At 35.9% G+C, this 13,373-nt stretch overlaps 1 protein-coding gene across 1 annotated transcript in view; it reads left to right on the forward strand.

The window, feature by feature from the left end:
* Positions 1-13,373, forward strand: part of LOC145672824 (uncharacterized) — a 96,998-nt gene that overhangs the window by 53,983 nt on the left and 29,642 nt on the right. The window contains exon 8 of the mRNA XM_081741973.1: positions 1,489-1,678. Coding sequence (XP_081598099.1) covers positions 1,489-1,678 — 190 coding nt within the window. The remainder of the gene's footprint in view (positions 1-1,488; positions 1,679-13,373) is intronic.

Genomic DNA, 13,373 nt, shown 5'->3' on the forward strand with positions numbered 1-13,373 from the left:
GTACGATGATCATTGAATCATCCCTTTGGAATCTTTCTGACACATTCAAGCACGTTAATAGCTATCTTTGACGTGAAAATACCGTAACATTTCTACTCCTGGCGAAGAAAACACATAATTACTGCGCAATGCAATGCAATGTGCTCTTATCCTACGAATAATGACATTTAATGACGTGTTTCTCTTAGTGTTTTTGTCTTGGTTATTTTCTTTTGAGTCTGAAAAGCCCATAAGAAATTATAATACATCACTCTATTCTCCTGGTAAGACTAAGGACATATATCCAAAATTCAACAGGTTTCGGAGTGCTAAGCAAGGACATTAGCTATCCAGCTACGTCAGTTTTTTGAAAAGTATAATAGTAAACTTCTGGCGTCAAAATTGAGTCAAGATGGGATTTAGTTGAATCGACATTACTTGCTGAGGGATTCATAGCGATATATAAAATTAGATGCCGAACTTCAGCAATCATGTAACAAGCACATTCATTTTCTGAAACAACCCGTCGCTCTTCTTGGCTATGTTTAAAATTCATGGTTTTTTTTTTTAATGAAATGTTTCCGTTCATCTATTTGTCCAAAATCAGAAGTTGGTGAACGCGAAACTGAAAACCAATTTTGCAATCTATTTTCTTCACTTTAACATAGAGGTCCGCACTGGCTCAGGTCGAGCCCACGGGCCGGATTCGGGCCAACAAAGCATATATTACTTCGGGCCCGGGCAGTAAATTTTTAAATATACAACCATATTTCTCGGGCCTTTAGGGCTTCACTTTTAAATATACTATACAGCGATATTTATTGGACTATTCTTTCCGAAGAACTTTTAAAACACAACTGCAAAATTAAACCTGTTATTGCTGCAAATAAAGATACAATTTTGCGTTAATTATTAAGTTTCTGTAATTCGGGCTTATTTCGGGCTCATTTGATTATCACATGGCTCGGCCTAAATGCTAAAACATATTTCGGACTTGGGTCGGGTCTCAAATTATAAATTTACGGGCCGGGCCAGGCCCGGGCAATAAATTCCGGCCCGTGCAGATCTCTACTTTAACATTCCTTAACCTTACTGTACGATAACGGTAAGTTCCGCAATCACACATAAGTTTTCTTAAAGTGGAAAAAGATATAAATTGAAGTAAACTATTTTGAATTTGGTTTTAGTTTTCTCCTTCCAACTGCAGACTTAATTATATTATAATACAATATTGCTTAATGATATGCAATATTCATCTGTGTTGTAAAGAAACCCTTGTTTGATCCTACATCACGTAAATATCCACTGAAGAAAATCGTACACGTGACTTATCTCTGGATTATTCGATTTCCTTATATCATATTCATTCCTCCTTTATTTTGTAGCATTTATAATATATTTTAGTCTTTAGAATGTAACCAAAGAATCTTAAATATTTTATGCGTGTATTATAATAGTAAAACATCCTGATTTCACGTAATGAATTGTACCATTTTGAATGTATTTCAGGAATCAAAATGTTATCTTCTGGAAAGTGCTACCGTGTCCCGTTAGTTGGCCTGAAAGTGATACCTGTGTTTCAGTCAATTTCTCCGTATCTTTGATGACAAAAACTAATGAATACCAAATGATAAAACCTCATCTTGAGAAAATGTGGGAATTATACAATACGAACATAACGCAATCAGTAAATATGAACGTTAGTATTAAATTATTTCTTTCTGTTATTATTTAGATGACATATCTGTTTTTATATAATGATTATTACCTTACAGAATGAGAACTTACTTAAAAAGCACTTACAACTGAATGAGACTTCTTCCATTCGATTACGTACTAAAATTCATACATTCGTATGTAGCAAATGTATAACTACTTTTTAGCTAAGACTTTGATGTTACTTTTAACACCAAGGCCATATGCTGCTTGAATACGCGACAAAACGTACTAGCGACAAAACGTACCACCGACAAAACGTACCACTTACCCTGAGGGCTGCTTGTGAAGGGTTTTCTAAAAACACTTTAAATAATGACAAGCGACAAAACGTACCACTTGACTGGAGGGCTACTTGCGAAGAGTCTTCCAATCAGCCATCAAATAATGACAGGCGACAAAACGTACCACTTGATAGGACAACATATAAGTATATATATATATATATATATATATATATATATATATATATATATATATTTATCGGCCAAAATAAGGTTAAAAGTTGAACAGATTGGTGGTGAGAAAAGTACCGATGCAAGACCAAGACTACGACTAAGGCTAAGACTATGACCATGCCTGCAAGATTCTTGCCAGACCAACAAGAATCTTGCATATTCAATATTTGAATATTTGCTGATTTCCATCACACTTTATCTAGGCTTTGGACCAGGGACGGATAGGTATTATTAGAGGGGCGCGGGCGCTTTCTCCCACAAGGGCCACCAGCATCTCAATGTCACAAATCAAGTTGCACAGTCTTCTTTCTACAGTAAGTCAATAGTATTAACAATTGACAATTAAAACCTGATATTCTTTCATCAGTATATTATTCTGAATTGTTCAAAATATTATATGAAGTTCAAGGAGAACGTATACTATATTACAAAATTAGCAGATGTTTTAGTGTACTAGTTTTTGATGCTACTGTATCTATCACTTTTGCATTCGAAATATTTTTTAATAAATCTTTTTCAATAGACATCAATATAAATGTTTTCAAATGTTCCTGAGACATGGTACTCGTTAGCCTATTATTAATGTATTTCAGTTTATTTCAGTTTTGAAAAATTTCTTTTACATGTTACCTGAGTTACGGGCAAAGAATAAAAATTTGTATGCTGCAAACCTGGATAAGTATTACTGCAAAATTTACAATTCTGCAAAATTAAAAAGCAGCACATTGGACAATTTTGCGACACTTTTTGAATTCGCTTTCCTTGTAAATAAATGTATTTTCTCCTAATTCTGAATCACTTGCACCATCAGAACAGTCATTTTTTCTCGGTTGTGCTCGTCATCAAAACTGACTTTCAAGGATATCCACGTCCTTCAAAAGTCCAAGAGAATACATTTATAGTATCCTTGGAAACTTCTTCACTGAAGTTTTTCAGAAAATATGTAAGTTTATCAAAAGGCACGTCTGGAAGTTCTGTTACTTGGTTGAAGTGTCTAGGGTCCAAATAATCCATAAAGTACATTGCTTCTTGAATCTTGAAGAAATACTCGAAACTACCATGTCCAATATTGTGTTGAATGCTTCGATGTAGTACCTGGTCATTGCATAGAAGCAGCTTCATCTTCATATTCACAGGAAACTCTTTGCCCATCTCTGAAGGCGAATTGTCGACAGGTCAATAGAAAAAAAAAAGAAAGAAAAGAAAAGAAATCACGTTCTAAGTCTTCAAATTTGTTATTGGCACATTCTGCAAAGCTTAATGCTGCATTCTTAACGGATTCAAAATCATCTCTCTACTCCTTCACTACAGAGTAGTCTGCATCATCCGATAGGACTACACTAGCAGCACCCTCTATTTGGAGATATTTTGACGGAGAGGTCGTCACTTGAAATATCTTAAGGAACGTTTGTGCTGTCCGAGTTGTTTTGAACTTGAGAAGATCTTTTATATATCCTTTCGCTTTACACCTAGTTTTTAGTTTGATATTTTCTGTAGAAGCAATTTTCTTAATTATTATGGTCAACTCTATATACAAAGCACTTTCTGGGTTCGAAAAACGACCAAACTTTTTCTGAAAAACAGTGTGTTTTCTACCATCTTGTTTCCGCAATAACTGTAAGACGCCTTTGTTAACATTTGATCTCCCAAATGTCCATTCGCTGATAAGACTCACGCACAAATATCGCACAGTCATTCAGCAGAACAATGACACAGAATCAATGCAATTTTTTTTTTGTCAGATCACATATGACATGATTGAGTATATGAGCGTAACACCACACGTGTAAATGAGTTTCTTAGTGGTTAAGCGGTTAGCGTATGCGCCTTTGTCGTGGGAAACTTGGGTTCGATTCCTGGCGGGAGCTCATGTGCTTCGGATTTCCCGTAAATCAGTATGTCCCGTCTCATATAGCCTCGCTGCTAAAAGGGCCGTTAAACTCAAAATCAACTGAATCACACGTGTAACTGATCATAGGTGAATTGAAAAAATCCTAATATTGTCCTTGCATGTTACTTGAGCCATCGGTTGAATTTCCAATACACTTCTTGATATCAAGGTTCAACTTCTGCAGAATTTCCAGCAGTAAACCGCAAGGACATTGGCCTGTGGTGACAACAATACTTTGTTTAACAACCATTTTAACAACATACTGTAAAACAACAGAGCACTGGCCTGAAACTACTATATCTTGAGTAGTGTCTAATAGAACAGAAAATATTGAAGCTTGAGAGAGTTCTTTCGAAATATCTTCTCTGATAAGTGTGTTAATAGCATTCAAAACAAAATTCACCGTGTTTAGTAAAAGTTATGCGACCACTATCCTTCTTACTTCCTCGTATATGACTCTTCTCGGTGATCTTATCTAAATTACTTTTAAGCGGAAGATCAAATTTGCTTAAGAAAGGAATAATATCCAAAAAGTCTCCATGATCTATAGCTGTGTCTTTCACTTTATAGGCTGCTACATTTCCTCTATAAATGAGCCCTCTTTTACCAATGAGTTTCTGCACTTTGACAACTCGATACATTACCTGTCTGTTCTTCTCAACCTTATACTGCCGTTGTTTTACCTGTTCATGAGGAAGTAGTTTCTTAACATTATGTTCTCTTTTGTTAGATATGTAAGCACCCACATTGGTCGAATGTATTTTGGAAGACTCGTGTTCTCTTATTCGCTGATAAATGTGTTTAATGTTACGTTTGTCACCTACAGAACGTTTAAGAGAAGTTTGTTCGATCTGGAGAATAATCTGTGAACACGCTGAAAAAAAAAATGCTTGAAGTGGTACGTTTTGTCGCGGATTAAATATCTGAAATGTTATATAAATTACAACCTGTCTTGGACTAATTAAAAGTGGTACGTTTTGTCGTGGAATAAATATCAGAAATGCTTTAATTAATCCATGACAGGTTGTCATTTATGACAGGTCGTCAAAAGTGGTACGTTTTGTCGCAAAAATTCAAGTGGTACGTTTTGTCGCTGGTACGTTTTGTCGGGACACCATGCTGCTTGTATCTAGAGTTAAGTTTAGGGTCCTCACAACACAATGCTCCACTGCCAATATATCCGCCGTACTAAATGGAACAATGATCATTTAGCAAGAGAAGTGTTTTTTTTTTTTTTTTTTTTTTTAGTTCTTTCAATTTATATGGTTTACCCAACATTAGGGTCTAGGAGGCTTAGGTGAGTGGGTCATGTAGCTAGAATGGAAGAAAGTAGAAACGCTTTCAAAGTCTTGACTGGAAGACCAATCGGAAAACGACCATTAGGAAGACCTAGGCGCAGATGAGAGGACAATATTAAGATGGATCTCGCAGAGATTGGCATACAAAGTATAAATTGGATGCAGTTAGCTAAGGATAGAAGTCAGTGGAGAGCCTTTGTGAACGCGGCATTGAACCTCCGGGTTCCATAGGCCATAGAGTGAGTGAGTTAGTTAGTTTAGTTCTTTCAATAATGATATTTGCGTTTGGACTATGGAGTTTTCATAAAAAATTACAATGAAACACTGAACGAAATTGTTGTTAAATTATACCCTATACCCACCATGTTGAATGATAGGTGATCAATGATAAAATTAGATTACAGCATAAATACGAGTGGGCGCAATGGTGTTTGTAATAAGTTGAGGAAAATTTGTAAAAAAGAAGAAAAAGAAAAAACTTCTTACACCGCTGTTTAGACTAATAGCGCCAAGTGTGGCGATAATAATAAGTAGATTGCGAGCTGTATCGAGAGGGAATGGCCAGCTTCACTTTTAGACTGATCATCAAACCGATGTATTCAAAATTCTGAATTATACTAACTAGGGAAGTACATGAAGTGTTACGCGGGGATCTGCATGTGTTATATATCATTGGAAAAGTCACACCGAGTATACTTCACATGTGAAATATCTTGCTTGAGTGGGGCCTGTAGGGAGCGTGGCGGCCATTTAAAGATCAGAACAAGGCTCGCTCCGAAACACCAAAAAACGTGGATAAAATAAGAAGCTATGGCGTAATTGTTTTGAGACGTGGTATATATAGGTTTGAAAGGTAGCTAAATACGAATTTGATACCAAATGTTTACAAATCAAAATGGCGGATCCAACATGGCGGACACAAATTACAAAGAAACATGCTATGAATCTGAAATCAGGTATATGGAGATATTCGACGTCGCTGTGTAGAATCGGATGCTAAAAGTGTAAAATTCAATATGGCGGACAAAATGCAAAACACTGCTGGAACTGAAAGCAGGTAGGTAGAGGTTTCGGTGGTCGGGGTTAGCGAATTCAATGTTAAATGTGCAAAGTGCAATATGACCAGGGCCGGCCTTAGGTGGTGCGGGGCTCGATTGGGAACATATATATATATATATATAGAGAGAGAGAAAGAGATAGGGTTCTACAGACCTTGGTGCAAGTTAGTTGTAAACCTGGGGCCCCGCAAAATGTTCCCAATCGGGCCCCGCACCACCTAAGGCCGGCCCTGGTCATATTGCACTTTGCACTTTGCACTAACCTATATACAGGCGTAGATCCAAGGGAGGGCCATAGGAGTTCAGTTATACACTGGATAAAATGGACTTCAATCGTGCTTTACACTGGATAAATCTGCAAAGCTGCAAACTATGGTTTAGCCCTCCCTTGATCATATTCTGGATCCGCCAATGTATATATATATTGCGCTCTTCCTGATGGTCTAGTGGTTAGCGCGTGCGCCTGTGGTGTACATAGTCTCGAGCCCGATTCCCGGTGAAAGAGCACACAAAATTTAATTTTATAATCACCACCTTTCATTAATCATCCTTGGTTACTTGAAAAATTCTTTGTGTCATATCTCCTTGGCGATGATTGTGGAAATAGCCATAGTTTTGATTCAGGGTAATGTAAAAATTATCTAAGATTGATGGTATGATGTGCAGCTTCTTCTTTTGAATCGTATTTTTACATAATAAACTTTGTGGCACTGATAACACGTCTTCAAATTTGAACTTAAAAAAGGTGCAGAGATAAAACAATGCAATCTTTACTAAATCACACGTCCTGAAAACGAAAATGCAATCAAGTTTTTTTTTTTTTTTTGTATCATCTTCAGATTTTCTGTTATGATAATGATGATGATTAACTACTGAGAGGAGTAAATGCAATTTGATATAAAATAAAAGATGCTTATGATGAGAAATTCGAAGTTTCAATAAAAGAAATACATGTATGTCATACTAAACATTGCAATCACATCATTTTCAAACTTAAGTATATATCGTTATTGCGTATTCATATACAGGGTGTTCAGGGGAAAGCCGACAAACTTTGCGTATGTGTTCAGAACCTCAATACAAGAAAAACTCTGCAACTTTGATCGAAAATGTTTAATTACGGAGATAGGAATAATAAAAGGGTATGGGGAATGACCAATTAGAGCAATTACTTTTAATTAGCTCTGTTCTTGTAACTAAGCCTTTCCGACCAAATTCGCGCAAAAACATTTTTCTTGTATTGAGATCCTGAACATATGTGATAAGTTTGTCATTTTACACCTGGAACAACCTGCATGTTTACTTACAAGCTTGGTTAAGAAAAATGATTAATGGCAAAGGCAGTTTCGAAACATTTTCACGTTTCTATGTTGTGGAATCCTCTTTCAGGAGGAGCTAACAATAATCTCTCATCATGGACGGGTCCTATTTCCCTTTATAACATTTATCCAACTGCAGAATGTTCTGATGAAAACGCTCACCCTGTTCACTGCTTATAGCAACTAAGTTTTCAGAGAAATAACTCAAATGGAAATGCAGACAGTTAATGAATTTTAAAATAATATTTTACCCTGGTGCCTCGCAATTTTTCAAGAAGGTTCTGCACCAGTATTTCATAGGTTTGATCTTTTGCAAGTAAATCTAACGATATCGAAATCTAGTCTTCTGACCAAATTAGCAGAGAAGTGTGGAATATCAGGAAACGAACGTAAGCAAAATTTAAAGTGGCCACAGTGTCCAAAAAACTGATTATCAGAATAAGCCATAAGAGTGTGTTTCAATTTTGAAAATTTCATTTTATTTTTAAAACGGGTAAAGTGATGAAAAACAAAATCACATTAACCGACATCGGGAGGAAGTAGACATCTATTTGAAGGTATGCTTATCATGGACGCTGTCATGAAGTCGGCCATCTTGTATCTCGCTCGACTTTTTTTCCTAAATAGGTTGGGGGGTCATATAATATATCAAATTGGGCTAGACTTTTACGAGAAATACGTGCAGTCTGTTTCCATAAATTTGTATTTGTAAGACATAATGAAATGCACATTGATATGAATTCGTTGGTTCAAAGATTTCTTAACAGCTGTATCTTTATGAAAGAATTCAAATCAGGAAAACTTAATGTATGCTAGTGAGAACATCGTAGGTAGCTACTTATGAAAGATATAATCAGCTTGAAATCGTTATCAACTGCAGACAAAATAAAATGGTGATAAGATGATCACAAACCTTAAGGAACTAATGGAAGATGGATGACACATTTTCCATTGGATTATTCGAGTTAGAAGACAAACCTTCATAAGCAGCCACTTATTCAGTACGCACTAATGTACATTCGGTTTTCCTGACTTGGTTTAAAAAAATACATACACAGGATATTTCCCAGGGGAGGACAAAGTTTGTCTTTGGTTTTGAATTTTTATAATAGCTTAGGAGAAACAATATGCAAAGAAGTCGTACTGAGGCTGATTTATTTGATACCATATCAGAATTCACGATAGTATCACATGACAATCAGTAAGAACGATAAAAACTTTTTACGCCCAGGGGTGTGTGTAAGGAAATTTGGAGGAGTGTTAGGGGTTTGCGGTGTGTGCAGAATACTCCTTGAACATAATATCTATCATTACAACAGAATTTGTATAAAATAAAGAAACTACTGCAATATTATATTCAGAAACTATTTGCTTATCCCCGAAAACTTAATATAAACTCTTCATTTACTTGTTAGAGAGAGAGGTCATACCTTTCCCTGTGGAGTTCATGGATGTATCTGTATTTCAATATGTTGTTTGTACTTGACAACCGAGAGTAGCAGAGCCACTTGGCCAAAGGACCCGCGATCAGAATGGCATGTATTAATTGCATGTATTAGGAAAAAAATTTAGTCATAGGGACCACACAACATTTGTTTGCTCTGGGGCCTAATATGCTGTTAAAACGGCACTGGAGAGAAGATTAAACTGGAGAATAGAGTAGACAGCTTTAGCGCGGGACCCCCTTAGGCGCGGGGCCCGATTTGGAGCAATCGGTCCAATCGGCTTAAAGCCGGCCCTGAATATGACGCATCTAATATGATGGATAAAAGGTGCAAAAGTACAAAATAGACATATGAGTATCGAGACGAGCCTGGACTCCGTCTCGATCCTCTCGATTTGGAAAAGCACACAAGATCGAAATTCTTCTCGGTATCAGTACCACCCCTACTACAGAGAGTGGACATTTATCATACATATTGCTGACAAGTATACATGACATAATGTGAAACCGGGAAGACAGTTATGGAAGCATAATGATATTTTAAACTCTTTCTTTTCACTGTCATTGTTCGAATTTTCAGATGGTATATGAAAATAATTGCAACATACCCTACAGAGGCCATTCAATCGAGATATTACACATGTGAAGAGTAGTCGATGCAGCTTTTCAACGATATATAACACATGACGATCTCTGCGTATCTCTCCGGCGGCGGGGGAAGGAGTTGGTAGTAAAATAATTATTGCCTATGATTGCAATCTGTTCATATCATAAAACTTTCATGTGCACTACAAAACCTGCCCCGCATTCTGTGCCTCAATGTTGGCATGATTGTATAGCAAAACACGTTCCCTGTTTATTGTAAAACATCATCTACTTGCCCTCTTATGCACTGTAGGTATTTTTCTACTACATGTGTAAGAATAACATATGCCCGTTCTGTACATATCTTTTTAACATTTTGGGTCCGCCACATTCGATCCGTCATATTGTACGTTGTAATATACCTATTACAGTTAGGTATAATATTTTTTTTTTGTGAAATTAGAAATGGGACACCCCAGGGCCGTGCTGGGACACTAATGAGGGCGGTGGACAAGTCTACTAAAGGGGCGCCTATAGAGACGGGAATATATATATATATATATATATATATATATATATATATATATATATATATATATAGAGAGAGAGAGAGAGAGAGACTTTGAAAGAAAGTATGGGTGCCATTTTATATCAAAATCACCACCAAATTTGTTTTAGTATTAACGTTAATAGCTAACCTCGCATCGAAATCCTCTTTAATACAGAAAAACTTTTTAGTTCCTGTAATAACATTTCTGTCAAATAAAAAGAAGCTAAATGTATCAACAACTAGAAAACTGAACCCAGTTTCTATTTTATATTTCAATCTCTACGAGAACCATTTTAATATTGTCCTCCCATCTGCGCCACGGTCTTCCTAATGGTCATTTTCCTATTTGGATTTCCAGTTACAACTTCGAAAGCGTTTCTAATTTCTTCCATTCTGGCTACATAAAATGACCATTTGAGCCTCCTAGACTTGATGACCCTAACAATGTTTGGTAAACGGTTATGCAGTTCCTCCTTATGAAATTTCCGCCTTTCCCCATTCCCGTTCATTTTGGAGTTCGAATATTGGTTTGAGAATCTTGTTTTCAAATACTTTCAGTCTGCGATTTTCCCTCAGTCAGTTACCATGTTTCGCAACCATACAGGACAACATGCATGATTATCGTTTTATATTTTGAGCTACAAATTCCTCAACAGAATTAGCGACAACAAAAGATTTTTAACTGAATAATAGCACGAAATCTCTGCTTTAAGTTGACATCAAATTTTTTAGTGATTACGGTTTTGGTCTATTAATAATGATCCTAGATATTTGAAAGTATCCACTTTGTCGAAAGAAAATATTTGGTATTTTAACGCATCAATAAAATGTAGTATTACGATCCCGAGAAACTTCCATTTATTCAGTTTTCTCTGGATTTACTTTTAAGCCTATATCCCTGCAAGTGTTAATTAAGATTTCTTCATTCCTTTCTATTATTCTATCATTACCTATTAAATTTACATCATCAGCATACGCCATAACCTGGCAAATACAATTCAGCTCTAGGACCTGATTGCTGTCTTTGATTTTCCTTATCGTGTTCTCCAGAACAAAGTTAAATAATAATGACGACAACGCATCTCCTAGTTTCAGATCATTCTCAATGTGAAAGCTCGTGAACAAGAATTTCTCTGATCGAACCTTACTTTGGGATTCATTTAAACATACCTTAATTAATCTACATTTTACGGTATTGCTAATTCTGTAAGCATGTTGTACAATGTTTCCCTCCTATCAAAGTCTAAAGTCAATAATTGATGTGCCAGGATGTTGTATTCTCTCATTTCTTTTCAAGTATTAGTCGAATGGTAAATATCTGGTCAATATTTGATCGATTTTACCTAAATCCGTTCTGATAATCTCCAATAATTTCATCTGCGGATGGAGTCAATCTTGCTAATACAATGTTTATGTTATTATTAGAGAATTTATTGGATGTTGACAGAAGAAAAATGTCTCGATAACTATTAAATCTGTTTTGTTGCTTTTCTTCTGAACTGGAACAATGATTGATTCTCTTCAATCTTGTGTTAATTCCTCCTTGTTCCAGATAATGAGTTTGTGTATCTTGCTCTACAATTTTTCCCCTCCAGCTAAAATTAAGTCAACCAGAATTTCGTCTACACCCGGAGATGTGTGTCTATTTTTTTTAAATAGCGATTTCTATTTCTGTCTGGTTAGGTTCTGGAATATACGGTTATGCTGCATGCATTTCACTATCTCCACGCGCATTAGTTTTTGGCTATGTGTTAAGCAGATCGTCAAAGAAATCTTTCCATCTATTTAAGATGCTATCTATATCAGTGAGAACTGTTCCTTTAGGTTTCTTTAATATATAAGCACGAAGTTGATAGCATTTCTTAAGTTCGTTGATGCATTTATATATGTTTGGAATGTTTTTGTTTTCACTATTATCTTCAAGTTAATTAATTTTAACTTTCAAAATCGCGTTTCTTTGTTCTAAAAGTTTTAGAAGTTTTAGAAGTCACTGCCAGATGACAACGAAATTTTATGTAGTTATTTCGTTCCGATTTTGTAGCCAACGCAGTTTCTTCTGTTTTCTCTTCTCTGCTACTTTAGTACATTCCTGGTTGAACCATGAATGCATGTTACGTATTTCTGCGTGCTCCAATATTTCTTTTGTTGAAATTTTAATGTTTTCTCTAATTTCAACCAAGTATCGTGAACACTAGTGCAATCCGAACCTTCTAAAACCGAGAATCTATTCGACACTTCAATCTGGCTCCCCTCTCACCTGACTCTCCTCCATTTTAAAAAATTAAACCGCTTCGTTTTCAGATATTGAATATTTCCTTTATTCAACGATAGTCTCTCTCTTACTATCACAATCAACTCCTCTGAACGACCGAACATCAGTTGTGGTAGACTGTTCTTTTCTGTCTACTAAAACATGATCAGTTTGAATATGTGTTTTTCCATCTGATGAAGTCCAAGTATATATATGAATGTCGCGATTTTGGAATTTTGTAATCTTCACGATAAGGTTTCTGGATATTGCACAGTTCACGAGTCTAACGCCATTGTCACAACCTTCCTTATGCAAACATTTATTCCCTATAATCGGTTTGAAAATATCCTCTGGTCCTACCTTCACATTGAAACCGCCTAACAGAATTTTCATATGGTATTGCAAGAGATGATCAAATACCCGTTTCGTAAAAACTGTATTTTTTTAATCGCCATCCTTATTTTCTGTTGGGGCATGTGCATTTAAAATAATATTATACCACCGACCCTTAAGAGAAGTAAAAGAAAATATATCATTAACAAATTCAACCTCTGTAATTGCTAATATTACGTATTCACTTGTGAACGGAAAGCCCTGTTTCTAGTTGGTAATTTTTAATTTGTTCCCCTAAAAGAACGTAAAATTTTCCGACTTGACTCCTCCATTTCCTTCTCGTCTAACTTCCTGATATCCCACTAGGTCCAACCTCTATTTCTAAACTCATTTTTTTACAAATTTTAACACGCCTGACCTATAGAGACTTCTTACATTTCATGTTCCAAATCTTATGTCGATTTTACTTTGCGGAATTCGTGCCAAGTTAT

Source organism: Thermobia domestica, chromosome 16 (genome assembly GCF_964235325.1).
Source record: "Thermobia domestica chromosome 16, izTheDome1.hap1.1, whole genome shotgun sequence".
In the NCBI taxonomy this organism is placed as follows: Eukaryota; Metazoa; Arthropoda; class Insecta; order Zygentoma; family Lepismatidae; genus Thermobia; species Thermobia domestica.